General features: G+C 53.5%; 1 protein-coding gene across 3 annotated transcripts in view; it reads right to left on the bottom strand.

The window, feature by feature from the left end:
• The window catches only part of UBE2F (ubiquitin conjugating enzyme E2 F (putative)), a 57899-nt gene that overhangs the window by 17661 nt on the left and 22931 nt on the right, over positions 1 to 17307 (bottom strand). For 2 of the 3 annotated variants that reach the window (XM_036253890.1, XM_036253891.1), the window contains exon 5: positions 3366 to 3433. The exons of the other annotated variant lie outside the window; for it this stretch is intronic. In XM_036253890.1, coding sequence (XP_036109783.1) covers positions 3366 to 3433 — 68 coding nt within the window. The remainder of the gene's footprint in view (positions 1 to 3365; positions 3434 to 17307) is intronic. 3 annotated transcript variants of the gene reach the window in all.

Genomic DNA, 17307 nt, shown 5'->3' with positions numbered 1-17307 from the left:
AATGACAGCTTCCTACTCCCAAGTGGCCACGGGTGCGGTAGGAAGGGCACATGTTGGGAAGCTGGGCAACTCTGGTCAGGACTCAGCTCTGGCAACAGAGCCTTCCAGACAGCAAAGCTAAACAGGTAAGTCCTTCACGGTCCCTTTCTGAGCCCAACTGCTGACATGCAGACACGAGCGCGACGCCCCACGGAGCTCCTGCAGGGGGGCGTGAGGTCAGGGGATGGGAGCACCCGGAGCTCCTACAGGGGGGCGTGAGGTCAGGGGATGGGAGCACCCGGATGCTCCTGCAGGAGGGCGTGAGGTCATGATGGGAGCCCCCGGATGCTCCTGCAGGGGGGCGTGAGGTCATGATGGGAGCCCCCGGATGCTCCTGCAGGGGGGCGTGAGGTCATGATGGGAGCCCCCGGATGCTCCTGCAGGGGGGCGTGAGGTCATGATGGGAGCCCCCGGATGCTCCTGCAGGAGGGCGTGAGGTCATGATGGGAGCACCCGGAGCTCCTGCAGGAGGGCGTGAGGTCATGACGGGGGCCCCACGGAGCTCCTGCAGGGGGCGTGAGGTCAGGGGATGGGGGCACCCGGATGCTCCACGAGGCTGCTCCTTCCCAGGCTTCCTCCGGGTCTGCTTTCTCCCTGCACTGGGGACACTCAGCTCCAGCAACCCCGCTGTCCCTGAGCTGGGCACTCCGACTCCTCCTGCCGTGTGAGAAGGTGCCAGCCTACACCAGCCGCCCCCTCGCCCCCTCTCCGCAAACACCCGCTGCTCTTCTGGAAAGACTCACAAACTCACCACCTTTTCATGTGCCATCACTCAGTGCCATCACTGCCCTCCTCTTCCCCGTCTGCTGGACAACCCCGGGGGCACAGGGTGGGGGGCTCCGAGGACACTCAATGCCATCACTGCCCTCCTCTTCCCCGTCTGCTGGACAACCCCGGGGGCACAGGGTGGGGGGCTCCGAGGACACTCAGTGCCATCACTGCCCTCCTCTTCCCCGTCTGCTGGACAACCCCGGGGGCACAGGGTGGGGGGCTCCGAGGACACTCAATGCCATCACTGCCCTCCTCTTCCCCGTCTGCTGGACAACCCCGGGGGCACAGGGTGGGGGGCTCCGAGGACACTCAATGCCATCACTGCCCTCCTCTTCCCCGTCTGCTGGACAACCCCGGGGGCACAGGGTGGGGGGCTCCGAGGACACTCAGTGCCATCACTGCCCTCCTCTTCCCCGTCTGCTGGACAACCCCGGGGGCACAGGGTGGGGGGCTCTGAGGACACTCAGTGCCATCACTGCCCTCCTCTTCCCCGTCTGCTGGACAACCCCGGGGGCACAGGGTGGGGGGCTCCGAGGACACTCAGTGCCATCACTGCCCTCCTCTTCCCTGTCTGCTGGACATCGCCGGGTGCACAGGGTGGGGGGCTCCGAGGACACTCAGTGCCATCACTGCCCTCCTCTTCCCCGTCTGCTGGACAACCCCGGGGGCACAGGATGGGGGGCTCCGAGGACACTCAGTGCCATCACTGCCCTCCTCTTCCCTGTCTGCTGGACAACCCCGGGGGCACAGGGTGGGGGGCTCTGAGGACACTCAATGCCATCACTGCCCTCCTCTTCCCTGTCTGCTGGACAACCCCGGGGGCACAGGGTGGGGGGCTCCGAGGACACTCAGTGCCATCACTGCCCTCCTCTTCCCTGTCTGCTGGACAACCCCAGGGGCACAGGGTGGGGGGCTCTGAGGACACTCAGTGCCATCACTGCCCTCCTCTTCCCTGTCTGCTGGACAACCCCGGGGGCACAGGGTGGGGGGCTCTGAGGACACTCAGTGCCATCACTGCCCTCCTCTTCCCTGTCTGCTGGACAACCCCGGGGGCACAGGGTGGGGGGCTCTGAGGACACTCAGTGCCATCACTGCCCTCCTCTTCCCTGTCTGCTGGACAACCCCGGGGGCACAGGGTGGGGGGCTCCGAGGACACTCAGTGCCATCACTGCCCTCCTCTTCCCTGTCTGCTGGACATCGCCAGGGTGCACAGGGTGGCGGGTGCACAGGGTGGCGGGGGTGCACAGGGTGGCGGGTGCACAGGGTGGCGGGTGCACAGGGTGGCAGGGGTGCACAGGGTGGCGGGTGCACAGGGTGGCGGGGGTGCACAGGGTGGCGGGGGTGCACAGGGTGGCGGGTGCACAGGGTGGCGGGTGCACAGGGTGGCGGGGGTGCACAGGGTGGCGGGGGTGCACAGGGTGGCAGGGGTGCACTGGGTGGCGGGGCAGGGCACAGCTGAATACAGAAAGAAGAGTTTGCTCTTGGATCACTAGTTACTGCAGTACTTGTAGTACAGCTGCCAACCTACTTTTTTGCAACAAGCAGAGCTGGCCACGTGCCAAGCCCAGTGGTTCAGACTGAGAGGGGTCACGTGTCTCCCAGGGCACACCTCGCCCCTCCAGATTCTGTTTAAAATCGTCAATGGTTCCCATGGCCAAAGTGAAATGCAGCAAAGCCCCCAAACCTGAGTTTTCTCATTCCTCTCCCACCACCAGCGACCCCATTCTCCACGGAAGTCGACCTGGTCAATCTAGCACACACAGGCGGCCCGTTCTCATGGCCACACTGTGAACACAGCTGCAGAGGTCTCCCCGACACCTGAACACCTCTCGCGGGCTATGGGCCAACCTGAATCAGGCATCTCCAACTCTGTTTCTCTGTAAAGCTAAACGGGCCCTGACCACTTTCCAAAGCGATTCTTTCTCCACTCTGAATTCCCGTAAATCAGTTTCCTATCGCTGATCACTACTCTCTGCTACTTACACTTGTAACACTTCATGATAAATGTCTACACTTCTCTCACCTTCCTACTGAGTCAGCGAGCTCCTCCTCAGAAGCAAAGGCAGAAGGGGACACGCTTGGGACAATCATTTCCCGGGAGAGCTCCGAGGGCAGCATGCAGCTGTGGGCACTGACCACGCACAGCTGAGAACTAGTCACTCCTCTTCCCCGAAACCCTGAAGCGCACATTTTATGACCCTCGAGGGTTACAGCATGAACAACCCAGAGTGGTGAGAAAATGCTGTCTCCTCAGTGCCAGAGCTCAACAAGAAGACCGCCGTGAAATCCGCAGGGAGGCCCTGCGGGGACGGTCCTGGAACCCGCGGGCTGTGCCCACGGCGCCTGCTGGCACCCTCGCCAGTGCTCGTCCACAGAACGAGCCTCTCCCAGAACTCGACACTGCTGCCGAGGGACACCGGCCACACGGCACTGCCGGGTTCTTGCGCAGCCCCAGGCCTGGGTGGGTGACAGGACACGTTGCAGGGGGAGTGCGGGCTGTGACAGCCACCTGGCCACGAGCAGGGGACACAGGGGCTCCGACGCAGGTTACTTACCACCATGTTGTACGCATCAGGAACTTCCGTTTCAAACTGAAATTTTCCACCCTGGTAGTAACCCTCATCTATCAAAAACACAAAACAAAACAAAAAAATCCTTTAAATTAAAAAAAGAGAGAGAGAGACAAAAGTGAACACCATGTTAGGGTGTGGCAGACGCAGAGGGCTACGAGTTCACAAGAGGACTCGGGGGCCTCGTCGGGCCCCCAGATCCTGCCCGGCCCGGGTAGGACACGGCTCCGCTGTCTGCCCGCTGCCGGCTCCTCCCTGGCCAAGTCCCCCAGAACCTGCGACCGAGCAGCCTGCCCTCACCCGGACCCCAGCTATTCTGCACACAGCACCCAGCGCGCCCCCTCACACCTCACGACAGGTGCCCCTCATTAAGCTGTGTGGCAGCCTGTTTGCTGCGGGTCTCCCCACAAGCACACCCGCCCCTCGGGGCAGCGTTGGTGGGGACTGCCGTACCTCCAGTGCCTGGCTCAGGGCTCTGGCCATTCAACAAAGGTTTCCTGAGCACAAACCCTGTGCAGGGCACTGCTCCAGACCCTGGGACACAGCCACGGACCAGACAGAATGGCTGCCTCGCTAGTGTGCCCAGTCAACAGCCGGGGGCTGGCGGGCATGCAGGAGGAGGCCCAGGGTTGCAGCGGCACCATCATGCCACCCCCAGGTCTGCAGACCCCAAAGCACCAAGCCCAAGCCCTTGATTGTGCCACTCGCGGCTCTGCCTCTTCCAGAGTCCTCTAGAGAGTCTGCCTGCAGGAGAGCCCCGTTCCCAGGTGTAAACACTGCGGGGCTGCTGCCAGCAGAGGGCGCCCTGGCACACAAGTGCACCGGCCCGCGCACGCCCCCCAGGAATTCAATTGTACAATTTGACAAAATTAACATCTTTAAAATGAAGGTCCCACCCTGGCCAGTTTGGCTCAGGGGTTAGAGCGTTGGCCTGCGGTCTGGAGAGACCCGGGTTCGGTTCCCGCTAAGGGCACGTACTTCGGTTGCAGTTTGTCCCCGGCCCTGGTTGGTCGTGTGGGTGGCAGCCACTCGATGTGTCCCTTCACGTCGATGTTTCTCACTCTCTCTCCCCCTTCCTCTCTCTCCCTCCCACTCTATCTGTACAAAAAAAAAAATAAAAAAATAAATAAATAAATAAATAAAATGAAGGTCCAACTTCCCCCAAACTATTTCTCATCATGAACAAATCAGCAACACTATATCTTACGCTTCCCTCAGCCATTTACAGAAAATAAACATTGAATAGTCTGCTGTTTGCCTTTTGATACTGTTGTCCAACTAGCTTCCATTTCTAAGCCAGCCTTTCTGTGGTGTCTTTGGTATTGTGCTTAAAGGTCTTCCCAACCAAGATCATAGAAATACCTCATTTCTATACTTTCTCCTCATAATCTTTTTCTTTTTTTTATCCTCACCCGAGGACATTTTTCCATTTTTTGCACAGACAGAGTGGGAGGGAGAGAGAGAGAGAAACATTGATGTGAAAGGGACACATCGAGTGCCTGCCACCCGCACGACCAACTAGGTCCGGGAACAAACTGCAACCGAGGTACGTGCCCTTAGCGGGAACCGAACCCGGGTCTCTCTGTACCACAGGCCGACGCTCCAACCGCTGAGCCAAACCGGCCAGGGCCTCATAATCTTTTTTTTTTTTTAATCCTCACTCGGAGATACATGTTTTCTATTTATCTTCAGATGGAGGGAGGGAGGGAGGGAGGGAGGGAGGGAGAGAGGGAGAGAAACATCCACATGAGAGAGACACATCCATTGGTTGTCCCCCACATGACCCCAACCAGGGCTGGGGACCGAACTGCAACTGAGGTACATGCCCTTGACTGGAATCCAACCCATGACTCTTTGGTCTTTGGGCAAACGCTCTAACTGATGAGCCAAACTGGCCAGGGCTCTGCTAGTAATCATATGGCTGCATGTATTTCAGCGGCTCACTCATGCACCTGGAATGTATCACACAGAGGTGGTATGCTTTCTCACTGCTACGGCTGCATGTATTTCAGCGGCTCGCTCATGCACCTGGAATGTGTCACACAGAGGTGGTATGCTTTCTCACTGCTACGGCTGCATATATTTCAGCGGCTCGCTCATGCACCTGGAATGTGTCACACAGAGGTGGTATGCTTTCTCACTGCTACGGCTGCATGTATTTCAGCGGCTCACTCATGCACCTGGAATGTGTCACACAGAGGTGGTATGCTTTCTCACTGCTACGGCTGCATGTATTTCAGCGGCTCACTCATGCACCTGGAATGTGTCACACAGAGGTGGTATGCTTTCTCACTGCTGTGGCTGCATGTATTTCAGCGGCTCGCTCATGCACCTGGAATGTATCACACAGAGGTGGTATGCTTTCTCACTGCTACGGCTGCATGTATTTCAGCGGCTCACTCATGCACCTGGAATGTATCACACAGAGGTGGTATGCTTTCTCACTGCTACGGCTGCATGTATTTCAGCGGCTCGCTCATGCACCTGGTATGTATCACAGAGGTGGTATGCTTTCTCATTGCTATGGCTGCATGTATTTCAGCGGCTCGCTCATGCACCTGGAATGTGTCACACAGAGGTGGTGTGCTTTCTCACTGCTGTGGCTGCATGTATTTCAGCGGCTAGCTCATGCACCTGGAATGTATCACAGAGGTGGTATGCTTTCTCACTGCTGTGGCTGCATGTATTTCAGCGGCTCGCTCATGCACCTGGAATGTGTCACACAGAGGTGGTATGCTTTCTCATTGCTACGGCTGCATGTATTTCAGCGGCTCGCTCATGCACCTGGAATGTGTCACACAGAGGTGGTATGCTTTCTCACTGCTACGGCTGCATGTATTTCAGCGGCTCGCTCATGCACCTGGAATGTATCACACAGAGGTGGTATGCTTTCTCATTGCTACGGCTGCATGTATTTCAGCGGCTCGCTCATGCACCTGGAATGTGTCACACAGAGGTGGTATGCTTTCTCACTGCTACGGCTGCATGTATTTCAGCGGCTCGCTCATGCACCTGGAATGTGTCACACAGAGGTGGTATGCTTTCTCATTGCTACGGCTGCATGTATTTCAGCGGCTCGCTCATGCACCTGGAATGTATCACACAGAGGTGGTATGCTTTCTCATTGCTACGGCTGCATGTATTTCAGCGGCTTGCTCATGCACCTGGAATGTGTCACACAGAGGTGGTGTGCTTTCTCACTGCTACGGCTGCATGTATTTCAGCGGCTCGCTCATGCACCTGGAATGTGTCACACAGAGGTGGTATGCTTTCTCACTGCTACGGCTGCATGTATTTCAGCGGCTCGCTCATGCACCTGGAATGTGTCACACAGAGGTGGTATGCTTTCTCACTGCTACGGCTGCATGTATTTCAGCGGCTCGCTCATGCACCTGGAATGTGTCACACAGAGGTGGTATGCTTTCTCACTGCTACGGCTGCATGTATTTCAGCGGCTCGCTCATGCACCTGGAATGTGTCACACAGAGGTGGTATGCTTTCTCATTGCTACGGCTGCATGTATTTCAGCGGCTCGCTCATGCACCTGGAATGTGTCACACAGAGGTGGTATGCTTTCTCATTGCTTGTCTACCACCCCACAGTGCTCATTAGTCTACCTTCCTCCACTTATCTGATGTCTATTTCTAGTACTTAATGACTGATAGTATTAAGTAAGACTTGTAAAAGATATTTTTTAACTGCAGATATAAGAACTTTTCCAGTAAGTGGCATCTTAGGCATAACCTGTCAGGGCAGCCCGTCCCTATCTGGCACCGACGTGCGATGTTCCAAGAACTGCGACGGCAGCTTCGGGCTGACAAGGCCCACGCAGCCCTCCTCTTACCTTCCCGGTGACGGGACAGTCCACCCGAGACACTGTGGCTCTCTGAGGCTGGCCTTCCACTGTGCTGGACACCCTATGGACTCCACAGTCCAACAGCTTCAGAGAGACTGGGATTTGGTCCAGTGTGGTTTTTTTACCATATTCCTCGGGCATGGTCAAGTTCTCAGTTAGTCACTGTTAGAATTATATGATCCCTGACCTCAGTGAAGACAGAGCAGGCTGTTCTGAAGTTGTATTTATTTCATGGAATCAGTCTTTCAGGGAAATGATCCACTTCTGAGCCAGAACTTCCTTCTCCCTCCTCTGAGCACACAGCTCTGGACCCAGTCCAGCCTGCTTATTCTTTAATGTGCCCACAATCTCCACAACCAACTTCGAAAGCAGCTGGGAGCAGACCGGAGTAAGACAAACCCCAAAAGCACCTCTCGTCACCACTTTCTCCAGGAGGACCCGGTGGGTGGGTTCTGGCCCATCCACCTTCTGGGCCTGGCCCTCGAGTGTGCACTTCGCAGGACGGAGTGGAGAAGGGCCAATGAGCAGGGGCTCCTTCAGAGCGCGTTACCTGTCTGCTCCGGGGCCCAGGGCACACATCCCAGGCTGGGACAGGCTGGCCATGTCACTGCTGCAACTGAAAACGTCCTGCTTCTCGGGCATCTGTGTGTCCCAGTACAGGTGAACATGGGGGAGCCCCTGCACCAGCCTCCACCAGCCGCCCCCGGTCACAGTGAGGGCAGTGCCCTCCCCTCCCCTCCCCCAGGCCCCCAGGCCCCGCCTCCCAGGACCTGCGCACCAGGCCCTGCCAGCAGGTGAAGGTCTCCCTGGGAACAGGTGTCCAAGCTCTCACTTCAGGGTGCCCGTGATGTCAGCACCCTTCCCAGCGTCCCTTCCACCATCCCCGCCGGCTTGTGAAGGCCGGAAGGACGGCACGCTGCACTGGCCTGTCAGCTCCCTGGGAACAGGTGTCCAAGCTCTCACTTCAGGGTGCCCGTGATGTCAGCACCCTTCCCAGCGTCCCTTCCACCATCCCCGCCGGCCTGTGAAGGCCGGAAGGACGGCATGCTGCACTGGCCTGTCAGCTCCCTGGACGGCACTACGGCAGCGACGTCCACTCCCTCATCACGCCCCCGCATCAAGGGCAGAGCACTGCGTCACGATCGGTAGCCTGGTCATGCTGACCACCTTGAGTTCAGACGTCCTGTGCATGGAGTCCGCTAGCAGGGACTGTCAACATTGCATTTGGTAACTTCCACCCGAGATGACTGAGAAAGAACCCATCTCCCACGAGAAGCAATAAGCAGGCATGGTGCCTCTTCTGGCCCGGGTGTCCGGCTCCACGCCTCCTGTCCATGAGGAAGGACACTCAGTAGGGAGACGGCTGTCGAGGCACATCTCAGAAACGAGAAGGGAAGGCTTGGCCGGAGACAGTCTGGCAGCTGACAGTCGACAATCAGAACTGTCTACCTAGTAACGTAAGGGCAGATACCCTGACAAACCGAATGAGCTAAGCCTGCAGCTTCCCGCTTCCGAGGAACATGCACACAGCACGAGGTGAGTTTAAACATATTGGTAAGGGTGTAACAAAGCAAATAATTCCACAATTTCTCAGCTCTGAGGATTTCCGGGAAAGCGAGATGCTTCCACGTGCAGAGTGACGGGGGCAAGGTCAGCTGGCGTCTTGGGAAAGTGGTTTTGGTGCACGCTGCAGAAACTGATGCCACAGGACCCCGAAGACTGGGTGACAGGCCTCTTCCACGTTATGTTTCCCCAGCTCTGCTTTCAACAAACGGAAGAAAGGCCCTACTTGGCCGTCAGCGGGAAGGTCGCGGAAACGCCTCTAACTTCTAAGTCCAAGGACAGAATGAAAAGCTACAGCAAAACACCTTCCGAGACCATCATATTCACATGGCCAAGCAGCTCCCAGTGTCTACGCCCACAGACAGAGTGAAGGCAAATGAGATGCAGCACTTCTTTCTACCACAAAGTGGTATTCATTCACAACTACGTCAACGAAATCAGAGAAAAATGCTAAGACATTTCAGGCACAATGCTATTTTATGTATAATAACCATCAAAGCTCGCAACATGTTTTATTATTATTATTCTAACCCTCACCCAAGGACACTCGTTGCTTTTAGAAGAGAAGAAGGAAAGAGAGAAACATCGATCCACCGCCCCTGCTTGTTTCCCAACTGGGCCCATCGAACCCGTAACCTAGGCACGTGCTCTGACCGGGAATCAAACCCGCAACCTTCTGGTGTATGGGATGACGCTCTCACCACGTCACCTGGCCAGGGAGCAACGTGTTGTTTAAAGTCATCACCCACCCTTTCACAAATACTTCACCAGTCCCTGCGTGTGCCAGGAGACAGCAGCCAGGGACCTCCCTGCCCCTGTGGAGCTGAAGTTCTAGTGGGAGACAAAGTAAACAAGTAAACCACAGCCCTGGCCAGTTTGGCTCAGCATTCAGAGCACCGGCCTACGGACTGAAGGTTCCATTTCCAGTCAAGGGCACGCACTTGGGGTGCAGGTTTGATCCTTGGCCCAGGCTGGAGTGGTGCAAGAGGCAACCAACTGATGTGTCTCTCTCACATCGATGTTTGTTTCTCTCTCTGTCTCCCTCCCTCCCTCCTACTGTATCTAAAAATCAAGGGGAAAATATCCTAGAGTGAGGATTAACAGCAGCAAAAGTCAGCCACAGAACAGAAGGTGGAAAGATCAAGGGAGTGGGAGGGGGAGGTCTGCTATTTTACAGGGGGTCGCTGGGCAGGGGCTTGGAAAAGGACAGCAAGTGGCGAGCACTCCCCAGAGGGAAGCTGGGCGAGGCCCACGAGAGGCCCGGGGCTGCGGACACCTGTGGAGGCAAGGAAGCCAGGAGGAGCTGAGGCGAGGAGGCACGAAGCCTGGCCCTGCAGGCCGCCGGAAGTGTCGGCTTTATCCAGGGTGAGGCGAAAGCGTGGGAGGGGTGCGGGCACAGGAGGGGCAGGATCACAGGCACAGGGCTGAGCCCCAGGGCGGCTGTCACGAGCCAGCTGAGATCACGCGGCAGGACAGGCGCAGGCAGCTGAGTGGCAACACTGCGGTGAGCAACAGCAGGATCCGAGGGCAGGTTCGGCACAAGGTGGGCAAGGACGGGACCCAGGCCCTCTGACCCTGCAGGGAGAGGGCAGAGCCGCCGCCTGGAAAGTGAAGAGGGGCAGAGGGCACAGCTGTGTGCAGCCCAACAGCAGACACGTGACTCTGGGATTTCATGTCAGTTTGCAAGGGAGCTGCCTGCGCGTCCAGACCATTCTGGAGTGTGGGGCAGAGGTCGGGCGGAGGGGGTAGTTTGGGGGCTGTTCTGTGTATGAAGTGCTCAGATTTCATGAACTGGCGAGGTCCTTAGGGACAGAAGGTGGGACAGGAGGGGGAGCTGGCAGCAGAGAAGAGAAACCCAGGAGCCAGGAGCTTGTACAAACAGTAACTCACAACCATCTAAAAGAAAATGCTTAGCACCTGTCTTATAGTTAAAGGAACTTTTAAAAAAAGTTTTGTTTTTTTTTAGAGAGCGATAGAAACATCCGGGTGAGAAACATCTATCAGCTGCCTCCTGCGCGCCCCCTACTGGGAATCGAGCCCACAACCTGGACATGTGCCCTGACCAGGACTTCTCAGTCCATGGGACCATGCTGAATCCACTGAGCCACACCGGCCCGGCCAGTTAAAGAAACTTTTAAGGTAATGAAATACATACAGTTACAGAAGAGTCTGACAGAGTAGCAAAAGACTCATAAGCAGAAAAAAGTCCATCTTGGGATAACATCCTGTGGACAAGTGGAATAGAAATGGGCATGCCCAGAAAAAGTAGCAACGGCCTTTCCAACCGCTGAAGGAGCTCTTCTTCACGTTTCTAAAAACAGCAAGGGGGCCCTGGCCAGGTGGCTCCGCTGGCTGGAGCACTGTCCAGTACACTGGAAGGTCTCAGGTTCAATTCCTGGTCAGGGCACATACCCAGGTTGTGGTTCAATCCCTGGTCTGATCAAGGCCTATACAGAAGGCAGCTGATAGATGTCACACTCTCACATCGCTATTTCTCTGTCCCTCCCTCCCTTTCTCTTTCTCCTTTCCTTTTATCGTCACCTGAGGATATTTTTCTACTTATCTTCAGGTAGAGGGAGTGGGAGAGAAAGGGAGAGAGAGAAACATTGACATGAGAGGGACACATCGACTGGTTGCCTCCCGCACAACCCCAACCAGGGCCGGGAACAAACTGCAACCGAGCTGCGTGCCCTTCTTTTCTCTTTAAAACCTATTTAAAAACATAACCTTAGGTGAGGATTTAAAAAAATCGTGTGATGGTGGGTATAGCCATGGTATTTAGACTCCACTGGGAACATTTTAAAGAGCAATATTTACAGCATAGTAGAAATTACACTCCATGTAGATTTTAAACTCAAAAATCAGGAGAAACACCGTCCCTGCCACATGACTGGGGTCGGCAGACATTTTTCGTAAAGGGCCACAGCGGAGGGCCCCACGCCTCTGTCACACATCGCCTTGTCTTACTTTGTACTTTTACCGCCCTCTAAAGAGGTAAGACCCATTCTCCGTTTGAGGGCTGCACACCTGGCCCGGTGGGACTCGGCTCACTGGCCAGTCTGGCCCTCTGACATTCATGCATAAGGACAAAACTGGCGCATGACATGGAGACACGACCACACAGGAAGCTGGCTCATGTGGGGGAAGCTTGTGGGGGTTGCCATCTGGTCAGACCTGAAGTAAGGACGACAAGCGACACAGCAACATGCACGGTGATATGGGAACACTCCTGGGGCCACCTGAGGCTGTGACACGGCCGCTCGCCCGGGCTGCCACAACTGGCCCATGGGGCGGGCACGGCAGTACTGCTCTGAGGAAGAAAGGGGGGCACAGGGGGCAGTAACTGGCTGCAGCCCCAGAGCTAGCAGGGGCACAACCAGTTCCAATGAGACTGCCTAGCTGGGATCTGAGGGTGCGCAGGGCTGGGCAAGGAAGGGAGGGGAGAGGACACGGAGGAGGCTGGCCGGCTGGGGGCCAAGCCAGGGAAGCGGCAGGGCGGTGAGGAGCCTGTGGACAGATGCGGGGCTGGGTCACGGGGTAGAAGCCAACGTGGAGGAACGGACACCTGTCATCAAGTTGGGCTGACATTTGGAGGAAACCACGCACAACGAGGAAAGAATGGAAAGGGCAGAAAAGGAGCAAACAGCAGCAGCTAAAAGCACAGCACCTAAGCTGAGAACTTCTGTGGATGAGACTCGCAGTGACCCGACCACAAGGCACAGAAAGTGAGCACGGCCCTGAGAGCCCGGAGCCCAGCGCCTGTGGGGAGGGGACACATCCATGTGAGAGACCGCAGCGTACGTAACTAGAGACCCAGGATGGGGTTACAGCAAAAATGTTTAAAAGAAATGTTGCTCAAATGATTTCTAAATGTGATAAAAACTAACTCACAGATGCAAAAAGCTCACTGAACGCCAAGTGAGATAACCAGTAAGCCACGCCCAAGCACAACACACTCAAACCGCTGAACTGGGACTGGGCACCATCTTCACGGCAAGAAGAAAACCACTGCACGTCACCGAGTGGACCAAGAACCACCACTGCTTCTTATAAGGAAGACACAAGTCAGAGGCTGGAGGATGATGTCCCGAACGTGCTGAACTGTCAACTCAAGAATGCGGCATTCAGCAAAGCTGACAGAATTCAGCACCAGCAAATCCGTACCACCAAGAAACAAAACAAAACAAAACAAAAAAACCAATCCAAGGATCTTCTTCTGGCTGAAGGAAATAACCGATCAAAGCTCAGATCTACAAAAAGGAATAAGGTCATACATAATAAGTATGCTGATAACTATATAAAGAAATGCGCTGTTGAGCCCAACCAGTTGAGCACCGTCCCATGGACTGAGAGGTCCCCGTTCCATTCCTGGTCAGGGCACATGCCTGGGTTATGGGCTCGATCTCCGGTAGGGGACATGCAGGAGGCAGCTGATCGATGTTTTTCTCTCACATTGATGTTTCTACTTGTCTCTCCCTTCCTCTCTCTCTCTCTCTCTAAAAAAAAAAAATCAATAAAAATATATTAAAATAAGAAAGAAACAGAAAGCAAAGAAGACATGCGGGTCACAGATGCAGTAGATGAGACCTGTACCAGGAAAGATGAGACACGGACATGGAATCACACTGCTACCTGACTGAGCCTCCACCTTGAGAGCTAGTAACAGCAAATTAAACTAAAACAAGCAGGAGGAAGGAAATAACAAAGATATGAAAAGAAAACAAAACAATATGAAGGGACAATCAATGAAACCAGAAGCTGGTTCTTTGTAAAGATCAATAAAATGGATATGCTCAAGCTAACTGATTAAGAAAAAAAAAAACCCATATAATTTCAATATTAGAGAGCAGGTATCAACACAGACTCTACAACACTTAAAAAGGTTAAGAAGGCCCTGGCTGGCTTGGCTCAGCGGTTAGAGCGTTGGCCTGCGGTCCAGGGAGACCCGGGTTTGGTTCCCGCTAAGGGCACATACCTTGGTTGCAATTTGTCCCCGGCCCAGGTTGGTTGTGCGGGTGGCAGCCACTCGATGTGTCCCTTTCACATCAATGTTTCTCTCTCTCTCTCGATGTGTCCCTTTCACATCAATGTTTCTCTCCCCTCTCTCTCTCTCTCCCTCCCTCCCTCCCACTCTATCTGAACAAAAAATGGAAAAATGTCCTCAGGTGAGGATAAACAACAACAAAAAAGAATAACCTAAATAGCCCTTTATCTGTTTAAGGAAATTGGTTTCATACTTAGAAATCTCACCACAAAAATAAAACAACATTCCAGACCTAGGTTGCACCACTGGTAAATTCTACCACTTAATGAAGAATACTAACTCTAGGCAAACTCCTCCAGGAAACAGAAGGAGAGGACACTTCTACATTCACTCTGAGAGGCGAAGGGAGAGAGGGAAGGGGAGAGGGAGAGAAACCAGACCCTAAATTTGCACCATATGCAAAAATTAACTCAAAATGGATCACAACCCTAACTGTAAAACCTAAAGCTATGAAACTATTTTTTTCTAAGTCTTCACCTGAGAATGTTTTCTTATTTTTTAAGAGACAGGAAGAAGAGAGAGAGAGAGAGAAAGGAATATAGATGTGAGGCCTCCCATACACGCCCCGATTGGGGATGGAACCCGAAACCCAGGTATATGCCCTGACCTGAAATTGAATGCACACCTTTTTGCTGTATGGGCTGGTGCTCTAACCTACTGAGCCACCTGGCCAGGGCTATAACTACTTAAAAAAAAAAGAGGAGGCCCTGGCCAGGTGGCTCAGTGGGTCAGAGCTCCGTCCCACACAGCAAAAGGTAGCAGGCAGGTCTGACTCCCGATCAGGGCACCTACAGGAATCAACCAATGAATGGGCAGAGTAACAAATGGATCTCTCTCTCCCCCTCTAAAATGGATTTAAAAAGAAAAGGAGACCTCTGTCTCTCTTAGATAAAGATTTCTCAGGAAACAAAAGCACAGCCATCGGTATTCGTTTAATGCTCTTGCTTGAATGCCCGCACCCAGTGCCCTCAACCAGTTCTCCTCCTCCGTAGGTCAGACGTCCAGACGGGTCTCACTGGTGAACACGAAGGAGCGGGCAGAGCCGCATTCCTTCCTGGCGCTCCAGGGAAAACCCATTTCCTTCACTGCCGACGTTGAGAGGCCACCGTATTCCTCGGTTCAGAGTGGAAATGATAATACAACAACATGGACGAATCTCAACAGCACTGTGCTCAGTTAAAAGGCCACATACAAAGCGCTACATTGTTTGGTGCCGCTGTGATGACACCCAGGAAAAGGCAACAAGGGACAGCGGTCAGATCGAGACATGCCAGGGCGAGGCTGGGGAGCTTGCCGAACCGATGGAGCCGTTCCACGCCCACTGCTGGGGTACACAGCTGATGTGTCAGTCACAGGCCCACACCCTAGAATGGCTTGACTTCCTGTCTAGTGACCCCTCGCCAGCCGGAGCAGTGACGAGAAAGGGAAGCCGTGCACGCGGAAGGCGCTGCAGGGGGTGCAGGGAACTGGGTGCCGGCACCAGGGCACGCCGCCTTCGACGCTCACCCACATCGTTCAGGTGTATAGGTGCCCATCAGAATCTTCTCTGCCAGGCGTTTCATTTCACGCCCTCTCAGGAAGGAGCTATGTGCGACGCAGAGGGCAGACATCAGGGTAGAACCGTGTGCACGAGACGCCAGGTCGCCTGCTCAGTGGGGTGGTAAGCAAAGGAGCATCCTACCAACAGAGCTCGAGGCGGGAGCGGGGACAGGGCCCGGCTCCCAGCAGGCGCGGGCCGATGCGGCGCAGACGATGGCCTGCTCACGCCTCACCTCTGCCCCGGCGAGGAGAGGGCTGCTGTCCGCACACCCGGGCTTGAAGGAGACCCCATCGGGGGAGCTGCTCCTCTTCGTCTGTGCCCTGCCCTGGCCGGCTGACTCAGCTGGATGCAGCGCTGCCCTCCTACACCGAAAGGTTGCAGGTTTGATTCCCAGTCAGGGCACATAGGTTGTGGGTTCAATCCCTGGTTGGGGTACGTATGGGAGGCAACTGATTGATGTTTCTCTCACTCTCCCCCTAAAAATCAACAGAAACATATCCTCAGGTGAGGATTAAAAAAAAAAAAGTATCCCCTCGTAGTTGTTAGCTCCATACTCAAATGAAAAGCTAATCTTGAAAGAGCCAGGCATGAGAGCCTCCACTGTTTTGGAAACCCTGACGTATTAAGATACACGACACATAAACCACGAGACGGGTGCTGGTCAAGCTGAAGGCCTGTCAGTGCCCAGTCCATTCCCCTCTCTCTGAAAACCCCCATGATTACTCTGTGATCTGACTTTATTTCACATTCAGAAACTTCTTCTTTTTTAACTCCAAAGCTCTGAAACAAGGCTGAGAATGATCACTAACCAACAATGGGATAACAGGCAAATCTATGAAAATTTTGTGACTCAATATAAGCTGCACTTTTATTATCATTCATCAGTTAGGGAGTTTTTATAAATTAAATGTTCAAATTAAGGAAATATTGATAATCTAGTAATCAATACATTTAAGACCATATTTAGGTGAACATATACATAAATATACAAAATTTTACAACATAACTATAGAATTCCCTAATCAGAATTTTTTTTATAGATGTAAAATTAATAAACAGGATGTTATTAACCACTAAAAAACCACATATCTAATAAAGCACTTACACACAGGTATATCAACTTTGCAACTAAGTAACAAGACAAACACTACCATTTGTAAATGGACAAATATTTGAATAGACACTTGAATAGAGAAGATACAGATAGCAAACAGGCACAGGAAAAGATGCTCAGTAAATTAAAGCCACAATGAGACATATACCTACTGGATGGCAAACTTGGAAAGACTAAAGCAGCAGTTGTTGGCTAGGATGTACAGCAATGGGATTCTCATTCACTGCTGGTAGCACAGCAATGTGAAAGAGTGCTTTCATGTTGGAAAATAGTATGGCCGTATTTTATCAAGTTAACCGTCCTCTCATCACAGGACCCAGCAAGTCCACTGCCAGGGGAAAGAGAAGCAGACATGCAGACAGACCTGTTCTCGAAGGGTAACAGCAGCTCTGTGCACAAGGGCACGAGTTGGAAACAACACAAGGGTTGTCAGCTGGTGAATGGATGAAGAGACTGGGACACAGACAGAAGACAACTCATCAATAAAAAGATATAAAATATTGTTTAATGCAACAACGTGGGTGAAACTCAAAATCATTATGCTAAATAAAAGAAAGTATCTTATACCCCAATCAAAATAGCTTAAAAAATTTTTTTTAAATGATCTAAGTTTTCATCTTAAGGAAGGAAAAGCAAAGCAAATTAAACCCAAAGTATACAAAAGGAAATAAAAAAGAGCAGAAATCAATGAAATGGACAAACAGTTGAGAAAAATAAAACCTAGTCTTTGCAAAGATCACCTGAATAAACCTCAAGCTAAAATGATCAAGAGAAAAATGAGAAACCCAAATCACCAATATCAGGAATGGA

This window comes from Molossus molossus, unplaced genomic scaffold, assembly GCF_014108415.1.
Source record: "Molossus molossus isolate mMolMol1 unplaced genomic scaffold, mMolMol1.p scaffold_m16_p_11, whole genome shotgun sequence".
Classification (NCBI taxonomy): Eukaryota; Metazoa; Chordata; class Mammalia; order Chiroptera; family Molossidae; genus Molossus; species Molossus molossus.
This window is presented reverse-complemented; position numbering and strand designations above follow the sequence as displayed.